The following is an 18,855-nucleotide window of genomic DNA, read 5'->3' on the forward strand; positions in this document are numbered from 1 at the left end:
ATCGTTCCTGTTTTTGAAAGAGAGACGTTCGTGGAGGGCTCTATGGAAGGAGGGGGGGAGGTCATTGGCGCCTCCTTCCGGCGGTGGATGGAAGCGGCATTCTTGCGGTCGGCAGCGTCGCCAGGGTTATTAACCGGAGCCGCAAATAAACGGCCGCGACAGTTCAGCTCCGAGGGAAGCCTAACATCTTTCTTTACTTTCTTTTTTGTTGCATTTTCTAATGTTGTTTTGGGAAATGGTCGCGCTCTTTCTGCGGCCAAGGGACGATAAGGCGACCTGGCGCGCTTGTGTATGATCTCTTTCCCCGAGTTTTTGGGTTGCTGGACAAGGAGGGAGGAAAAGTATAAGCGCGTACGAATTAATCGAGGGAGCGATACGCCAGTGTCATCCATTGATTGGGGGGGGGGGGGGGGGGGAGAGGGGAGAGGAGGTGGAGAGGAGGAGAGGAGTTGTGTTTTGTTCAGAAAGAAATCTCAATATTACAATATAACAGACCCCTGAAATCCGTTGTGGTACGTCCGCTGTCTATAAGTAATACTGACTGGGCTGTTTTTTTTCCTCTTTTTTGCTCCCCGATGAAATGGAATGAGTGAACAAACTGAAATTCGAGATTGACGAATCTCCTCCCCTTTCCCTTCCATCCTGCCTGTGTTGTCAGATCCTAAGGGTTGGGAGGGGGGCGTAGTGAAGAAGTTGCGTTCATAACGGAGCAAACTACCAACGCTACCCCTGTGCGTCCGCCTGTTTGCTCACAAATGTTGCGATTAGTACTGGGAAAAGAAGGACGAGACACTAACTAAATGGACGAATACAAACGAACAAGAACGAAATGCCCGTCGTCAACCTTTATTGTTTATGTAATATTACTTGCTTTTTTATAGTTTGTCAGCACACACAATATTAACTAAATTTGCCCTAAGCTTTTATTTATTATTTTATTATTATTTTTTTTTTTTTTGTGGTTCATGGTTTTTTGTTTTCTTTTTTTGCCGCTCGACGCCTTCATAACACTCCGTTACAACATAATCCTGCCCCAACCACTATGAGTTATACGACAACGACACTTCTACGAAACAAAAAAAATCTTAGTAGGTAGTGTCCAGCTCAAAAGGAGAACCAAAAAAAAAAAAAAGTTTTATCTATTTAAAGTGTATACGCGGCGGGAGGCTCCGCGCGGCTAACCGCCTCACTGTTGTTGCGATAATGGCGGAAGTGTTTAACCTGGTTTCCTCGTACGTGGCCTGGGTGAAAGTTGGCTCCGCACACCTTGCCGCAGGTCTGCGTGCCGTGAACGATATGTCCTTCTTTTCGATTTTTCTTTTTCCTTTCTTTGCGCCCGGGAGGCATCTGATGGAGCTGGTCGATTTCGTACGCAGCCCCATGCGCTGGTCGTTGTCGAGAGCACGGAGGAAAATCAGTGGACACTGCCTCGGCCTATACTCCTGAGTCCTGTTCACCTTGCGATGGACCGCAACAGATACTACCAGCCACGTTGACCAATCCGGTCCTTGACACGTGACTTGGCGCTTCGCGCGTCGCTACGCCCAACCGCGGAAGGTCACGTGACACCCTCCGAGCTGTGGATTGGCTTCGGTGGCTCGTAGCATCCGTTGCGGTTCACCGGAAGAGGAAATGGGCCGTGGAATTATAGATTACTGGGTGGAACGAGGTGCGCACTCACAGCGGTAGTATCGAGCAACTGCGTGCGCGCGTTCGGTTGGGTCCAAAGGTTTCGGTTTGGGCTTTTGTGTGTTTCCCGGGATAAAAGTCGATCCGTGTCTTATGGACCATTCCACTGAGGGCACTCAGGGTGGCGCCATTTGGTTACATCCGGGCATTTCAACGAATGGGGCGGGGTTAAAGAGGGAGAGGGCACGGGCCTGATCCCGAAAGCAGACGACGAACCGGGAATTCTCCATTTTCTGGAGCAGTACCCGTGGGCTGTACGGAACATCTAACTTTCGAGTTAGATAAATACGTGTTCGTAACGGCGCTCGTCAAACTCTCCCCTAAAAACAATTTTAAAAAGTCTGTTCGAACTAATATTGAACACCAGGTATAGTATATATCTTCACTCAGAAGAGTGTATACAGCTAACTTCAAATAACGGCATTCTGCCATTTTGTTGTTAAACTGTGCGTGAGATACTTATAACCTGAGGGATCGAAGGGGACTCGTCAAATCACCGAGTGTTCACGCGACGCACAGCACGCGCGTCACAATAAAAAATCAGTGACGCGATTTTCGATTGCCGCGCTCGCCATTCGCGTCCCAATGCGCCGAGACGCTCCCCCTGCTCCATATTTTTTTTTTGTTTTTTACATGGCACATTAAACTTAACCGTGGCCTCGTCGTGATAGGTGCGAATACTCAAGCTTTGAAATATAGCTTCTTTCGAAATATTGTAAAACTCGCTTCGATCTGCTGTACTCGACAGCAGATCAGAACAGTTCTGAGACGGTTTGCGTGCCGCTCCAAATGTACGCGAGCACGGTTCGTTTTACTTGCATTTCGTGCCTCTTTATCCTCTTTCTGCGCGCAAAGCGAGCCTGGAATAATCGAAGCGATGATGGAATTTACGTCAGCCATTTGCCCGGAACGCTAAGTATCTTTCGTTTCTTGTCCCAACGGAGCCGGTCACGTGGCTCCTAAAGACGTCTTCCGGCTCCTTTTACCGCCAGGAGAGATACCCGCAAACCGGCCCTTTGGAATGTGTTCTGATATCGAAGCATTCCGTAATTGAAGGATGCATAAATTGGGGTCCGACTGTGTACCCCGTCAAAGATTCCCGCTCTTTTCGTATTATGTCTTTCTTTTTTTTCTTTTTTTTTTCTTGAAGTATTTGTTTTTGTCGGAACCTCCCAGCTTGAGCGCTCTTCATCCAGGTGCAGATTGATTCGAAGAAAGCTCATGGTCGTGTTCCTCCAGAAAAGACAGTTCGCTTCCGCGACCGGCTCGGGCGCTTTTCCTGGTACAGAGGGGGGAAACCTAGCCCACGGCCGCCTCCCGCTTAATACTTGCGCAAGCGGAGACGCTTCCACGGAACGCGCGTAGGTAATCAACGCGGAAACGCCGGCCGAATCGAGCGGCTTGTGTTTAGCACGCTCGCCGGCCCGCATGTGCGTGGAAATGACAAGCGCTCTGCAAGCGCCCGCTCTGCAAATAGCGCGGGCTATTTGCAGCGTTTGCAGCCAGCGAGCAACAAGTTGAATAGGGGATAATAAGGGAGCGACACATTGCGCCATCTGTGGGCGCTTTCTCGGTCACTCATTTGCGTTTGAGAGAACAGACCGATGGCCCCGCGGAACAGTTCCGATCTGCGTATAACGGCTGAAGGCCTTGCAGTATGTGCGAGGTCAAATCTACGCCCTATTTATGATAGACGGTCGCTTATAACGTTGAACATAGCTTCTGGCGAGCTGGTGGTTATTCGACGTACAGAGGGCGAAAGCGGAGAGGGAAACACGGTCTACGAAGACTTCGTGCAGCTGCATTGCGACCGAATACGCAAGCGCAGCCCTCAGTTGAGAGATCAAGTATGTCGAATGGGTGCGCGGTGATACACCAACGCGGACTTTTTGTGTTTTAGCGGAACGGATATGGCCAACGATGTTTGTCACGTTTGCCTCTTGCTCGGCACCAAGTTTGAAAGCAAATCGCTCAGCGAAGATACGAGGCAGTCGGTTTTAAAGTGCGCATTGTTTTGGCAAGTCTCGCGATGTTTTCTTCCGTAATATGCATCGGGGGTGCTTGCATGTGGCCGTTGCGTTTGCTTTGTTTCGCTGTACGGTAGGACAGGGAGCTGTGGTGGTCAGGACTTGGAGCTGAGCGAGTAAAGACGTGGAACCACGTGCTTGGAGACTTTACGCGTCGCCTGGTTTGGATTTACCGCAACACAATGAGGAACCGTTATATTGTACTTATCGAGAAGGGGACACAAAATAAAAGGCGTAATGCTCACGCGGGTGCTACCTTTGCTCTGACTCTCTGATAAGAAGAAAAATTCAAAATAAGCGAGGAAAAAATAACGAAGAAAACATTGCCAACTACATTTTAACGGGAATGTCTTAAAGCGAGCATGTATATGCGTAGCCTGGTTTGGATTTATCGCAGCATAACGAGAAAGAGATGTACGCGTCGACGAGGTGCACAAAACGAAAACTGTAATTCACATGCGGAATGTGCCTTTGCCCTGTCGCTATATAAAAGAATAAAAAAAGAATACATGGACACTGCCGAATGGATTTTAACATCGCTCTGTTGCCTCCTCGTTGAGTAGGGAGATATCTTCCGGCAGCGCTGGCTGCTCGCGCAGCAAAGGAATGATGTCGGGACATACAAAGGAGGAAGGCAATCGGCGTGTGCAGCCAATGTGCAGCACGCGTCGGGAAGCGAGGAGGAGACACCGCTGCTGCCGGAATCGGAAGTAGCCCCCCGTCTATTTTCTTACCGCTAAAGGAGAAAGCAAAGGATGGGTGGATGGCCGCGATGTAGCCGTCCACTCTCCTCCCGTGGGAAAGCCAAGCGGGCACTCTGGAGAGGAAGTGTATCTATTTTGCGACACTCGGGTCGAGGTCGGTCGGGGACTTGGCTCGCTGGAGTCCGTTCTTTCGGGTGCATTCGTTCGTTCCGCACACTCTGCAGGCCGAAGATGCAATAGGGGAGGGAGCCTTCTGTTTTCCTTGGAGTTGGTAACTGCTATCGAAACAGACGGAGCGAGCAGACGACGGGGATTCTGTTCGAAGAAGTGACGGCCACTTTTATCGCCGTGGAATCCGCGGTGTATATACGTTTGGGGTGAATGTCGCGGAGGTGCTTGTGCTTCCTTCCGGGCGCTCCATGGGATGCACATATCCGCTGTCACACTACTCGTGTACATAATGTTCCGACGTCGCCGGCGCCACCTTAGATTGTCGGGTTCCTGCTGCATGCGTTTGACAGGGGCTTTACATTTTCGGGCTGCGGTCGCAAATGTCAATTCGTGCATCGATTTCTTGATACGTGTCGGTTAGTTCTCTTTTTGCTGCAGTCGCCATTATGCCACGTTGTCTTTTCAGCAGTCGTCAATTACAAAGCGATAATACGCCCGACTTCCCGTTTCTGAAACAAAGAGGATAAACTTTGGGTCTAGGGACCTGGATGAGGATGTGACTCAGCGTTGATGAAAGAAAAAGAAAGGGGGGGGGGGGGGTGGAAGGAGCAACGTAATGGAGGGGCCTAATTGCCTTAAATTTGAGCGGCTGGACGTTACGTCGCTATACTCACGTTTTGTTCAAAACATTTTGGCGCATGTCGAAAAAGCAAACGACAAATTCCATTGTTCGGGCTTTGTGTGAGCTCCGAGAATTTAGTGCGTCGGTTAATGGAGCATATAGCAGAGGCCCGACCGTTTTGTATGAATGCGTTTTAGATAAGAGGATGATGTACCCGGTCGTGGACCGCTTTTCGGGCGCGACGCGCTCCAGCGGATGCTGCAAAGACTTGTATGGTTTTTGCTCCCATTTTCCTGCTGCCGCTTGGCGTGTTTTGCTTCTGGCGGTGCTATCCCGCTCGTTGGAAAACAGCGTCGTACAATGGATGTGCCATTCGTGTACGGGGAACATAATTTGTTAGAGGAAAAGAGAAAAAGAACAATAATTGCGAAGACGTGGCAGATTTCGCAGTTAAAATTTGTTCATTGCTTCGACGTGCGTTTTTGAAAAATGTATTTGGGTCGTACTTCGTGGTTTGGTTGGAAATCCTTATCATTTGGCCATTTTGTAGACGTCAGCTTTTCGTGCTCACAACTAGGCCAAACAGAGAAAGCCGTCCTAGAGCAAGTGGCGGCGGAGGTAGGCTTCGGAGCTCAGCGGAGGAAAGCTCACCGCGAAACATGTCGGATGCGGAAAAGAGCTAACCTTCTTTTTGGCGGATGCGAAAAAAAGCATTTGTGAATCGATCATTTACTCGGCTCAAAGCATTCGCTCATCTGAAGCATGTTTGCACGAGATATATGGATGCGGTTATTCTGAACGTCACCATGAGATTTTTTTTAACTGTACTTTGTTCACGCTCTGGATGGTACGACGAAAATAAGATGAAGTGTTTCTGTAGAATGATAATTCAAACATAGTTTGGTTAAAATATGAAGTAGTTCCTTGATTTGAATACTATATTGAATTAACTTCCACGTAGTACAGCAGGCACTGCACAAGCTCCATCTTCACATTTCACTATATACTTGTTAAAGGAAGTAAACTTTCCGATTTTAAGTGCTGGTTTACACTAAAGCTACTGGATCCTGGAGAAGTAGCGCCACTGCTTTCCATGCCTGCTAGCCGGACGCAAACAGATACTAAGATACAGATGACTCAAACCTCGCAAGGCGATGGGCTGCTCGGTCTCTGATGCCGTGGCAATCGCCGTTTTTGTCCTTTCACAACTTCGAAAGGACCGAAAGAGTCGCTCTGAACCAGTCGTACGACGATCGTCATCGTCATCGTACTGAAAGCGTTCCTCGCCAATTTAAGCGTCTTTGACACTGTGCATGCCATAGCATAGCCTCCTCTATACGGAGAAAGCCTGGCACATCGACGACGGAGCCATAGAGCGCGCGGCCGCAGGAAAAAGGAGAGGAGGAGCGCGCCGAACGGTGACCAATATGGTAGCGCAGAGCAGAAAGGGCAGACCTAGACAGCGAGCGCTGGGGTCATGAGCGGCCGCTCCCCGAACCACGCTTGGTTTTGTGTTTTCGTCACCGTCGTTTTCGTACTCCGGGAGAAACGGGCGCGGCGATTCGAAAGGGCGCAGGGAGAAACGGGAAAGGGTGGACGTTGAGTTTCTCCTCTCCACGATAGCGACAAGAAAAGAGAAAAAAAAAAGTTTGTTTCTGCATTTGGCCGCTCGCTCTTTTTGTGGCGCTAGCCGTGAAGGTTCTCTCCGCTCCCGTTTCTCCGCCCCTCCTTTCCCATTTACGGCGGCCGTCTTTTCACGCGACGCGCCAGGCTTTCTCCGTATAGAGGAGGCTATGGCCATAGACTCATTAATTATGCTTATCTCCATAGGCATCTTACAGTGATATTGTTCTTCTCGCGTATTTGCAGACAGGGAAATTATTTTTCAATGCCGCCAAGCACCGTGACGCTGCGTCTGGTGGCGGTGCGAAGATATGCTCTTGTTTCGCCGGTGTGTGGAGAACGAAATTTCGGTATTTGGATCGGTTCACCAATAATGGAGAGGTCAAGCAAAACCTGCGCGTTCCATGGACCTAAATGTAGGCCATATACGAGATGATTGGCACTACTTTCCCAAGATCCAGTCACTTCAGTTCACACTGAAGGCGGGTTACAGCATTTTTGCTTCCGCCATCTCGAGGTTTGATCGGCACGGCTCATGTGGTGAAAAATAGAACTACGCTTTGTTTTTTTTGCACTTAAGTGGAGCAAAACGAGTGCTATACGGACGCGAAGCCATGGGAGGCACCAATGAGCGCTCGCGCGCTGGAATCAACTGCTGTAAGGGCTGGTGCTCCGTATATACCCTTGTCCGTGCTCTATGCCGTTAGCCTGAATGCTTTGTCTTCGCCCGCATTGTGAACCGAGGGAAATTACCACGTGCCTTATAGAGAACCACGGATAAACGGGAGCACGCTTCCCCTAAAATCAATCTGGGTCTCGAGGCGACTAGGAACTACATAATAGATTATATATGGAAAAGTATCGCAATAGCGAATGCCACTAAGACTATAGCGTCCTTCTTGAAGTCCGCTACCGACGTTAGATCCTTAGCGCAGAAAAGTTCAAGCGTGCGCATAACGGACATATGACTGCAAATAACGATGGGTCTTCTTTATGCACCTTTGCGCGTGTGTTATACTTACGCTCAGGTGTAATACATTCCATCTAAGAACCAACGCCGGTTGTGGTCTATGGTCGTTCGTATCTAAGCATGGACGGTCGCGCACATGATTTACCACTTAGGCATTCCGAAACGCAGAACAAATGTGAAATAAAGCGGCGATTTTGCAACCTGACACAAATGTTGTTGAAGTCAGACACCTCTATCATTTGGGCGTATCACGAAAATCAACAATCAAAATGAAAAAAAAAAAAAAGTTTTTTTGGTGGCGATGCTTATGCAGCCCTCTTCGAATAAAAAAAAAATGGTGTTGCGTCGAGTCTCTTTTAGGTCCTTGGACTACCGCACGGGAGCTCTGTGGCGAAGCGCGCACGCGTCCTTTCGTGCGAAGTGTGAGTTCGGTTGTTCCTGTGTTTTCATTTCGTCTCTTTTCGCGACCCAGTTTGGCGTCGTTCGATTGTGTTGTTCCACTGAATTGAATCTGGCCGAGGCGTCTTCGGTAAACGCGGGAGAAGGAGAACAGCTCAGGCAGGCGTGAGGGAGATGCATCTGATTGTCCTGATTCTATTAAGACCCGTGAGAAAAAAATAAGAAAAAAAAGTAGAATGCACGAGAAAGTCTTGGGCGCGATTTGAAGTCGGGTCGAACATCTCGACGGTGAAGGATTGGATCGACTTCTGGCTGCGCTCGAAGTTGTTGGAATACGCTCTGGCACTTGACGTGCACCGGAAAAGCAGAGAGAGAGAGAGAGAGAGAGAGAGAGAGAGAGGGATGTCTTAAAGGTGACAGACCCGTGTCGTGTGTGTGTGTGTGTGTGTGTGTGTGTGTGTGTGTGTGCGTGCGTGCGTACGTGTGCGTGCGTGCGTACGTGTGCGTGCGCTTATGTGCGCGCATACTTGTGTGTTCAGAAGGGTGTATAGTGCGGCGCGCGGGGTGCGACATATATGGAGTAGGGGATTATGTATACGGTCGTCGGTCTGTTTACGGTAGCGGAACTAGTATGTCATGTGGGGACTTGAACTTGTGCAGGCGCAAGTTTATTTATCATTATTTTTGTTGAATGCAGGTTTCCGTATAGTTTGGGGAGTTTGTAAGCTGCGGAGAACCCCGGGGGAGGATTTACGATGGGCAAGCATGTACTAGGTGGGGACGACGAAAAAGGAACGCACTACAAACTGGAGCGAAAAAACCTGGCCAGCTCTTCGTCGCTTTGCTCGGTTTTAATAAAACAAAATTAAAAAAAAAATAATGTAAATGTTTTGAGTGTGACGGATGAAGAAGCATCGAAATAGAAACATCCTCAGAATATCCAAGCGTGCCTTTCATTTCTTTATTTATTTTTTCTGCACGCTCGAACGGGTTGCGAATATATGTGCTTACGGCTCTAATCTATGCAAGGCATTCGCGACCGGCTTTATCTTTTCTTTTTTTTCGTGTTTCCGACAAACATTTTTTTTTTTTTTTACTTTTTTAGCTGCTGTTTCCAACTACTCGCCTTGAAAGAGGTTTGCGCACATTACTGTTCAACCTTCTACGCAGTCTAACCACTATACCATTTTCTTTTTTACGCATGCATTTTTGGCATTTGGGCGTGGTCGGCCGTCAGCATTCTGTATTTCGTTGCAGCGTGACTTGGCAAACGGCAAAGGTTGTGGCGTCTCCTCACCACAGCCTAAGGATAAAACACGTGCTGGTTGGCCCCTAACGCTGAGGTCAACCAACGCGTTCAACGTAAGACGCTGTGCACCACCTTTTACAGGTAGCGGCAACCGACGCGCATGACGAAGCACATTTCGCGGGGGATGAAAACTGTTACTTCTGCTGCTATGGGCGTCCAGCATTATCCACCAGGCGGCGCCTCCGCTCTTTGCTAAAGAGCGGAGGCGCCTTTGGATGGATCCATCCATCCAAAGCCCCTTGATGTTTTTTCACTGCTCCTTGCGTAACAGGTGCGCCATCTCCCGCCACGTTTTTGCACCCTTGGGACGCTATAAAAAAAACGTGGCTCAATTGCCGCAATGTGACGCAGCTTGTGTGACTCCTTAGACTGAACCTCAGTGCTGGATGCCAAAGCTTGCCCTTTTTGCACGCTGCCATGTTTGTGTGCAGTAGCCGTCTTCTGCGGAAGTTTAGACTCCCCGCATATTTTCACAGCCAAGTGTCTCGGCATTTTTGACTCGAATGATACACCCTGGAAAGTTGTGTATACGTCGCCGTTTTGCTTCCCGAGTCCTGCAGTACGTAGAATTTATCCCTCGAAGAGACATAGAGAAGGTCTTCGAGACGCTCCGAAAAGACTTCGCCAGCTTGGGGCTTTGAAACATTCGAGAACTTCGGCTTACATCAAAGCGTCAGAGATCGAAACGTGGTCCCCATTTGGAGTGGATGCCGCCATAACCGAGCTTCAGTTTTCGTTCCCTCTTTCCGTTCGCTCCATTTCATCATTACCACAGAAGGAGAGGTTACTGCCATTTTAGATGTCACTGTGTCCCTCTCCCCAGCATAGGCCCTTGTGGAGACTCGTCAACGCCTGCTTCAGGGGCTCGGCATCTCGGTAAGACAAGAGAAGGTCGGCTATGGCAGCTCGATCTGGCGCCTGTTTAAAGCGTCTATAGGATATCAGCCCTCGTATCGATTATTCACTCGTACCTCGAGAAGAGGCTGTACCTGGGCTAAGAGCTAATTTATCTAACTGTTTGGTGCCCCGCCCCTTCTTGGCTTTTGCATCCTTTAATGTAAAAATACTTTTATTTTTTCAACACCTTTTGCGAGGAAAAAGCAGATCCCCGTGTTACAGTAGAGATTTGTAACGTAGTTGCATTCGTACTTCATTGGAAAATCTCTTAATTGTATAAACGTTAATTTGTATTCATGTGTATCAGTAACTCGTTGTGTTTATAACTCATTCGAACACCCGGCCACTGTTACTAGGAATTGGTGGCTCGTTACTCTTCCATTTCCTTTGCAAATCATAGCAGTTTTATGACTGTAGCTTAAAGACCTTTTTGCAGTAACTTAGACTGCATTGCAATTATTTTTAAGTAGCTGTCGACTTCATTAAAATTTGGTATTTTTTTTTTTTAATTTCTGGTTGCATTGTAATTACTTTCGGAGCAACTTTCAGCTTGTCCGAAATTTGACATTACTTTTTTTTTATGGTAACTTATAGCTGGATCGCAACTATTTTTAAGGTGACTTCCAACTTGCCTGAAATTTGACACTTGTTTTCCCGGCAACTTGTGGCTGCGCTGTAATTTATGTTGAGGTAACTTTCGATTTGTCTAAAATCTGACATTGCTTTTTTCTTTTTCTTTCTTTTTCCCCGTATCCGTCAACTGAAAATAGCGTTCTAGTTAAATAACGGTAAAAGCAGGGATGACTATTGCGTTCGTAAACTTTTCTCTTTCTTTCTCTGTCTGTTGTTTCTCTCGGTGGGCAACACGGATGGGCATGATGGGACGCGGTTGACGCTGTGTCGCGCTTCTCTCTGCTTTGTCCCTGTCAAGATTCCTGCAGTTTGCGTGCGAGTGATCTAATCGGAGTGGAATCCCGCTTGCGTGCCTCGCATCCGAGCCTCGTCGTCGTTCAACCTCCGGGCACGACCTCTTTCCCAGGCTGGGGGACTCCACCCCTTGCTCCATCGAGGGGCACGCCATCGACTTTCCATTTAGTTGTTTCGCAATTATTATTATTATTTTTTTCTGGGGCTGTGTTTTACAGTGTCTCTGCCCCATTACAGTTCAGCGGTGCAACATATCAACGCCAGAATCGATAACAAATGCTGCGAATCAATGTTGCAAACATCCAAAGCGAAACAAAACACCAGTGTAAGCAAAGAGCCGGCTGAATCAAAGGCCATAGGGTTCTCTCTCTCTCTCTCTCTCTCTCTCTCTCTCTCTCTCTCTCGCTCTCTCTCGATTGTAGGCACGTGTGTGCGTACATCGGGCTGGTCCACTCTGCCCTTCGCTGCCGCGATGGACCGATAAACCGAAATTGGAGGCTGTGCGGATAAATGTTCTCACTTTGCCTCGGCTCTGGCCGACCCAAATTTTTATTATGGGAATTCTGTTTTCTGGCGCAAAGGGAGTATACCGAATGTATATGTAAAGCCGTTAAAAAAATCCTAAAACTGGTGTGGTTGAGGAAGAAAAAAAAAAACTGTTTTCGGGAGCACACTGTCAACAAAACATGCTGCCAACCACGGCGGACGTCAAAAATTGCAAAAAAAAAAAAAAAATGCATACTAATTATTAAACTAATTGCCTAAAACTGTAATTGACCTTTTTAATTCGTGAATTTAAGCATATATGGTTCCAAGAGACCGATCTCTCCAGCTAGTTTGTCTACGCCACCGCTGCTCGCCATGCATCGTGGCAAGAGTCTTTCTGCACGCGCGACAACCCCGCTGGAGGTATATATCGTACACGGGCGTCTATACCGTACCGTTATGCCATACCGTTATGGCGGCGTCGCGCATGTGTGGAATGCTTAGTGAGATCGGTCTATTGAAAACTTGCTGAGCGCGTCATCGAAAGCCCCTAAATCGGTCGATTTTAGGACGACTCGAACGAAGCACGTGGGGGTGCGCTGACGGTTACCGCTCGTGTTAGCAGGCGCAAGGCTGGCGGTACGAAATCTCTGAAAGTATTCGTATCATTCGCGTTTACGCGTCCCCGCGTCCAATATAGCTTGCTCTTCCACGGATAAAGACATGTGTGAGCTTTCGTTAATTTGGTTATCTTAGTATAGTCTATCACCCGCTAAACCAATCACGCAAAGTAAATGCGCAGTCGCCTTTTTTTTTTTTTTGTGCGTGATTAGTCTTAGCTGGCAATAGCAATAAATGCAAACTGGGGATGAACGCCGTGACGATGCACTTTTGGCTCTGTTGGGACTGACTCCAACTGAGCGCGAATGATGAAATCTGTCGAATTGAAAACCGAACTCGTTCGTGTCATAGTTCGAGTCGAACTGAGTCTCCACTCTAAGAAATGCCTGCGTGTCTAGTTACCCGCAAAACACCCGAAGAGCCAATCTCCGCGATCTACCAAATCAGCTCGGCGAATGATGAGGCGGAACATCCGTTTAGACCCAATAATGAAGTCTACGCTTACGCAATGCAAAGCGTCATGCTTGTGCTGCGTAATGCCACAGCGCAGACTTCATTTTGAGGTCTACACAAATGTCCCGCCTCATCATTCGCCGAGCTGATTTCGTAGATCGCGGAGATTGGCTCTTCGAGTGTTTTACGGGAAAGTAGACTCGCAGGCATTTTTTGTGTGTCCCGTGTGCAGCAGGGGTCGTCGTCCATCGGTAGCACAGAGCGCGCAAGTCGCCGGGTTTTCGACTAATGCCGCGTGCGTGCCAAGAGCTCGTCGGCGGTGAATCAACATTCTATTATTTTTGCGTCGTACAATTTGTTTCGTCGTTGCTACTTTTTTTTTTCTTTTCTTTTTTGTTGTAAGTGGTGCATTACGTGACGAGCTGCCCCTGGAGACTCTACCCTAATTACACCGCATGCGTCTGGTTCAATCACGCGTGGAAAGATTGGCAGATGCCGCAACGTAAAATTGGCGCCCTGATTCGTTTTTTTTTTTTTTTTTTTTTTTTCGTTTATTTTTTTGTGTTGTTTCGCTTTTCGTTGGCTCTTGTGGCTGCGTCAAGTTTCGGAGATTCGAAAGGGGAAGGGGGTCTGCTAGAAAGTCAACTGGAAAGATAATCGAAGAGAAAAGTCGTCTGCTACTTGCGATTGCGTGCGTCTCGTGGGTTCGGAACGTATACCGTGATAGGTTACTTCTAGCTACTCCTCAGTCGTTGCCCCCCCCCCCCCCCCCCCTCTTTTTCTTCTTCTTTTGTTTACTAATCTCTAGATTTTTTTTTTTTCTTTTCTTTCTCGGGTTACTGTGATCATGATGTGCTTCTGGTTTGCTTCGAAGGGTGAATGGTCCACGGTTCTCGTGACGTCAATGAACCTTTTTTGAAACGTTGATCGAGCAGCATTGGTCGTCGCCATTTCTTGGGCATGAAGCGTTTACCTAATTGGATGCGAGTCCTCGCTGAACGCTGAGGCAACCCTAGTGTCCCATACATGCTGCGGGGTACGAAAAAGGTCCCGAAAGAAACCGGAATTTATTCTTACAAGATCGTGTTTATATTTTCTTACGTTCAAGCTTTAGTAACTTTCACTGTGCTCTCCGCCTGATGTAATACACTTGCTGTGTCATTTCTTCTACTCCTCAAAATAGCCTTTAAACTCGTCGATTTTTTATGTCTTTCGGTGCATCTGCCGCTTTTTGTTTCGCCTCTTCTACATAACAAACTGTGTCATTTTGACAACTTCTTTTTTTTTTTTTTTTTTTTTTTTTTCATTTGGGGAAACGATAACGTGGGACGAAGTTGTGTGAGTAGGTAGGATGGGTCTCGAGGGCCATGCCGTTTTTAGTCAAACGCTGCTGAACACTCAGCGCAGTGTGGGCAGAATGACAACTCGGGTTGTTTCGAGACTGGTTCGTTCACCATGACAACTTGTCTGCACACTCCGCGTTGAGCGTTCGTCAGTTTTTGACCAAAAACGGCGTGATACCTGTGTCCCACCCTTGTTCCATGTCACTTTCTTTTTTTTTTTTAAGCGATAGCTAAAAAAAAAAAAAAAATCGGGCGTCAGCGGCGTCGGATGGCAAATCCTGATTGGTCGATAGGGTCATGACGTCAAAGCCATATGACCTCGCGCGGGAATTTAAAAAAACTCGCAACGCTCACGTGAAACGTGACGTCACGCGTGGAATAAAAGTGATAAAACATGACATGTATATAATGCAATTAAATGCAAAGGTGCAAGCGAGCTCGAAGAAAATTACTAAAATAATCCCTAGAGAAGGGGAACAAGAGGGACAAAGGTCAAGCACAAATCTCCAAAGACTAGGTGACTGGTGCGCGACCGAAAAAATGAAACGCCGGATTAGAGCGCAGCTCTTGAGGAGGAGGATTGAAGGATACTGAGGTATAGGATGGAAGGGTACTGAGGGATAGGTGACTCCCTGAGGTCCTGCGACCTCAGGGGGTCACGTGACATGAGGGGGGTCACGTGTTATGAAGGGGTCACGTGACATGAGGGGGGTCACGTGACATGAGGGGGGTCACGTGACATGAGGGGGGTCACGTGACATGAGGGGGGTCACGTGACATGAGGGGGTCACGTGACATGAGGGGGTCACGTGACATGAGGGGGTCAAGTGACATGAGGGGGTCAAGTGACATGAGGGGGTCACGTGACTTCAGGGGAATCACGTGACTTCAGGGGGTCACGTGATCTCAGGGGGTAACCCTTATGATTCTCGTGAGGGTAACCCTCGGGACCCTCGTGAGGGTAACCATTGTGACCCTCGTGAGTGTAACCCGCTTGAGGGTAACCCTCGTGACCCTCGTGAGGGTAGCCATCGTGACCCTCGTGAGCGTCACGATGGACGAGGGTCACGATGGCTGTTTAACAAATGTAGAGTATATTACACAAAGCTGACCATGAAGGTTTATTCCCTTTGTAGATTCCCAAAGTGTCGTCGCAATCAGTCCCATTAAAGATGCAAAACATAATCTTAGTCAACTGGTGCGTGCCAAAATTATCAGAAGCCTACAGAATGGATATGACATAACATCTTGCCCAGTACCCAGTCATGTTGGGCTTAACGGCAATGAGAAAGCAGACTGCTTCGCAGCTTCTTTCACGTGCACTGTTGAAATGTTGATGCACTTGCTACACCAGGACCTCAAAATCGCCTTTTCGAAAACGGCAATCAGAGTGGGACCAAGAGCATAATAATAAGCTGCATACCATCAGGCCTGCCTTAGGAACATGGGAGAGGTCTTTTCATAAAACCAGGTCTCAAAAGGTCTTACGCTGTTGTTTGAGGCTTGGCCACTGTTATGCCACCCATGGATACTCGCTGCGTGGGGCAGATCAGCCACTGTGCGAACGCTGCGGCGAGACCTTGACGGTCTGGCATGTTCTCTGTCTATATGACATGGCCTTGCTCAGCAAAGGCACTCTTTTTTCCCAGAATCGTTGCGGTACCATATTCCATTTCATTCTGCACTTATGCTTAGCGAGCAGCCGTTAATTCCTTTCGAACATGTGGTCACATTTCTTGGTAAAACGGGTATTTTGCGTTTACACTTCTCCACCACACCACTTCTTATTGTACAAGTCCTTCACAGCTCATTAAATCTTCCTTAGCATTTTATCTTTCACTTGGTCAATTGGCTGTTACATTTCACAGTGATCTCCGCTTTTGTGCAACATCCAAATAGTTGAGTATGGCGCAGAATGGCCACGTCGCTGTTGCGCTATAAAGCCCCTCATCAGTCAATCAATAACTGTGCAAGTCTACGTTGTAAGTCGGGAACATCTTCGTTATAAAGCGGTTATCATTATTTGTCAAAGATACGCCTCTCGTTCCTTTTTTTTTTTCTGTCCTTTTTTCTTTGATTTTTGCCGCTTTTGTTTCTCTATCATTCATAACGGCGCGGCGTTGGCGACCTCGTCAAAGTTGGGAGTGGTGACACATTCGGTTGGATGCGACGCAGAGCAGTGGGCGTTTAAAGTTCTCTAGGAGCCCCGACTTTTAAACACGACGAAGCGCTCTTCCAGCTCTGCTTCTAGCGGTACACCGCGATACCGCACTTAGCGCGGTGCCGTCAGCTCGGTCATTGGAGCTGTCCTGACCCCTGCAGCAGCGAGAGCGGAGAGGGAAGCCGGGCGCGTTCAAAAGGGGGCTTCGCAACGGTTCGAAGCACTTCCCAATCTGCTAATCCAAGCGGATAGGCTCAGCAGCTGTGTTTGTGCCGGACATTGTCCGCAACCCCGATGCCAAACAGGGCACGACACACAACACGCACACACATAAGTGCACACACATACGCTCTCGCGCGTGAATCCTTGCACGATTATAAAGAGCATCGCATTTTATGTGGAAGTGCACATCGAATTCTTGCATTATAAGTTATAACCATCAATTTGGGGGAGGGGAGGGGAAGAAGACACAAAGCACCGAGGGGTTTCGTTTTTCTCTTTTTAATGTTTACCTAAGCCTGTGGTTTACCTCAACGCGCTGATTGCGTGCTCGGTGATGCGGAAGCTTCGGGCGACGGACGACGAATCGTGGCTATAATCTGGCAACTTGAAATTGTAGTGTTCACTTTCGTTCGTTTGTGCAGGGTGCCGTTGCAATAGCCGAACAGGCGACAAACTGTGTGTTGGCGGACGCGACACCTTGTCAGCAACCCGTGTATTTGCACGAGCGTCGTCGAAGAGGCGGATTAGGTGCTCGGGTAGCGCATAGCTGCTTTTCTTTCATTGGCGTAGTACGTACGATCGAAAAAAGCTCGGATGCGCGTGTTGCAAGGGCGATTTCGTCCGCTGTTAGCGCACCTCTTGCGTTTGTTTCCCCGCCAAATGTACCCACGTGTCTTTGTCCCCCCCCCCCCCCCCCCCCCCCCCCCCACCTCAACCAATGATGGCGTGCGCGTGACGTCACGCATGCGTCTGCAGCCCTGTGACTCGACACTTTTTGCCCGAGAAGCTCTGGAAAGCCGCCAACCTTACTTTTAAAAATCGCGGCACTCGCCTCGATTGTTTTACCCCCGACTTCGTTTTGGATCGTTGCAGCGAAGCCCAACTTACAAAGAGACAGCGTGGCCGCTGGATGTTACGGGATCGACGCGTTGTTGATACTTCACGGGATGACCTTGGGGGGAACAATTGCCACCAGGTTCACCCAAACTTTCACGACAGCTGGACACACTCCCTTTTTTTTTTTTTTCTAGTTTAAATCTAACGGAGAAACTGAATTTGTTCATGGGTAACGTGACACGAAGTAGTGACGTCATTTTCCTCGTTGAATTTAGCGGGGAAACTGAATTGGTGCTGAGGTCATGTTACGTCATTTTTCCCGCTAAATTTTGCAGGGAAACTCAATTGGTGTTGAGGTCAGGAGCAGGGGAGGAAGAGGAGGAAGGAGGGTTCTGAGGAGGAAGACGGGGATATCCTCCCCTTCGTACCCTCCCCTCTTGCTCCTCAAGAGCTGCGCTATGATTTCGCATTACGGAGATTTGCAAACGTCTTTCCTTTTCTTTTGTTACGGATATTTTATCTTAAAAACCATAAATTACACAATTTGATATACATACCGCCGGCCGCGTAATAACAGCCTACGTTAAAAAAAAAAAAATCGTGTGAACTTCAGAGAAAAAAAAGAAATGTGGGGCACCTTTGCAGTGACCAAGATGTGTTTGGTGCAAAAGCCACCACTCATGACTTCCAATACGCAATAATCGGATTAAACTGAATCGGAGTGGGAAAGAGTCCGTTTTGTCAGTCAAGGGTAGCGGTGCATCTGCTCCGCTACCCTTGACTACTTTTTGTATCTGGTAGCGGGCTGCGGTGGGCGCTGCGGGACAGTGAAAACGGTCTACCAGAGCTGCTTATTTTGTCACTACCGAATCGGTGAGAAATGTTCTATCAGAATATGTAGCTGGAATGAATAATATTCTTTAAAAAAAAACGGGTTTTTTTTTTTTTTTTTTCTCATTTGTTATCATATTTTGAATCTTTCCAGTTTGCAAGGAATGGCTGGTGCGAGAAGATGGCGTCCTGGCATACAGGTTACAGTCTCAAGAAAGTGAGTCCCTTTGCCTGAAATGTTCGACCTTCCCTGGGTACCTGAAACGAACAGCGGCAAAATGACATCATAAACACGTAAAAAAAAATGGTTTTTGGAAACGTGCATTTGGCAATTCGGTTTGGCTTGGACTGGCTTAACCCAGATTTCAGTTTTTTGCCAAATCCCCGGTGGTCCAAATTAATCGTCAGTCCTTCGCTGGTTCGTGCCAGCTGCCCTTTGTTGGTAAGGCTCCTAACAAAAAACCTACATTTTTATTTTTATGACTGCACACTACGAGATGTTTCTAAACGTTACCACGGCAATCCGGGCCGCCTGCTTTGCTGCAGTGGAACGCAGTGCAACG

General features: G+C 48.1%; 1 protein-coding gene across 1 annotated transcript in view; it reads left to right on the forward strand.

The window, feature by feature from the left end:
• LOC8029609 (coiled-coil domain-containing protein 50) overlaps positions 1-18,855 on the forward strand; it is a 101,679-nt gene that overhangs the window by 47,406 nt on the left and 35,418 nt on the right. The window contains exon 2 of the mRNA XM_040211204.2: positions 18,447-18,509. Within this exon, the coding sequence (XP_040067138.1) occupies positions 18,447-18,509 (63 nt within the window). The remainder of the gene's footprint in view (positions 1-18,446; positions 18,510-18,855) is intronic.

The sequence above is a fragment of the Ixodes scapularis genome, unplaced genomic scaffold, assembly GCF_016920785.2.
Source record: "Ixodes scapularis isolate PalLabHiFi unplaced genomic scaffold, ASM1692078v2 PGA_scaffold1__304_contigs__length_218370807, whole genome shotgun sequence".
Taxonomy (NCBI): Eukaryota; Metazoa; Arthropoda; class Arachnida; order Ixodida; family Ixodidae; genus Ixodes; species Ixodes scapularis.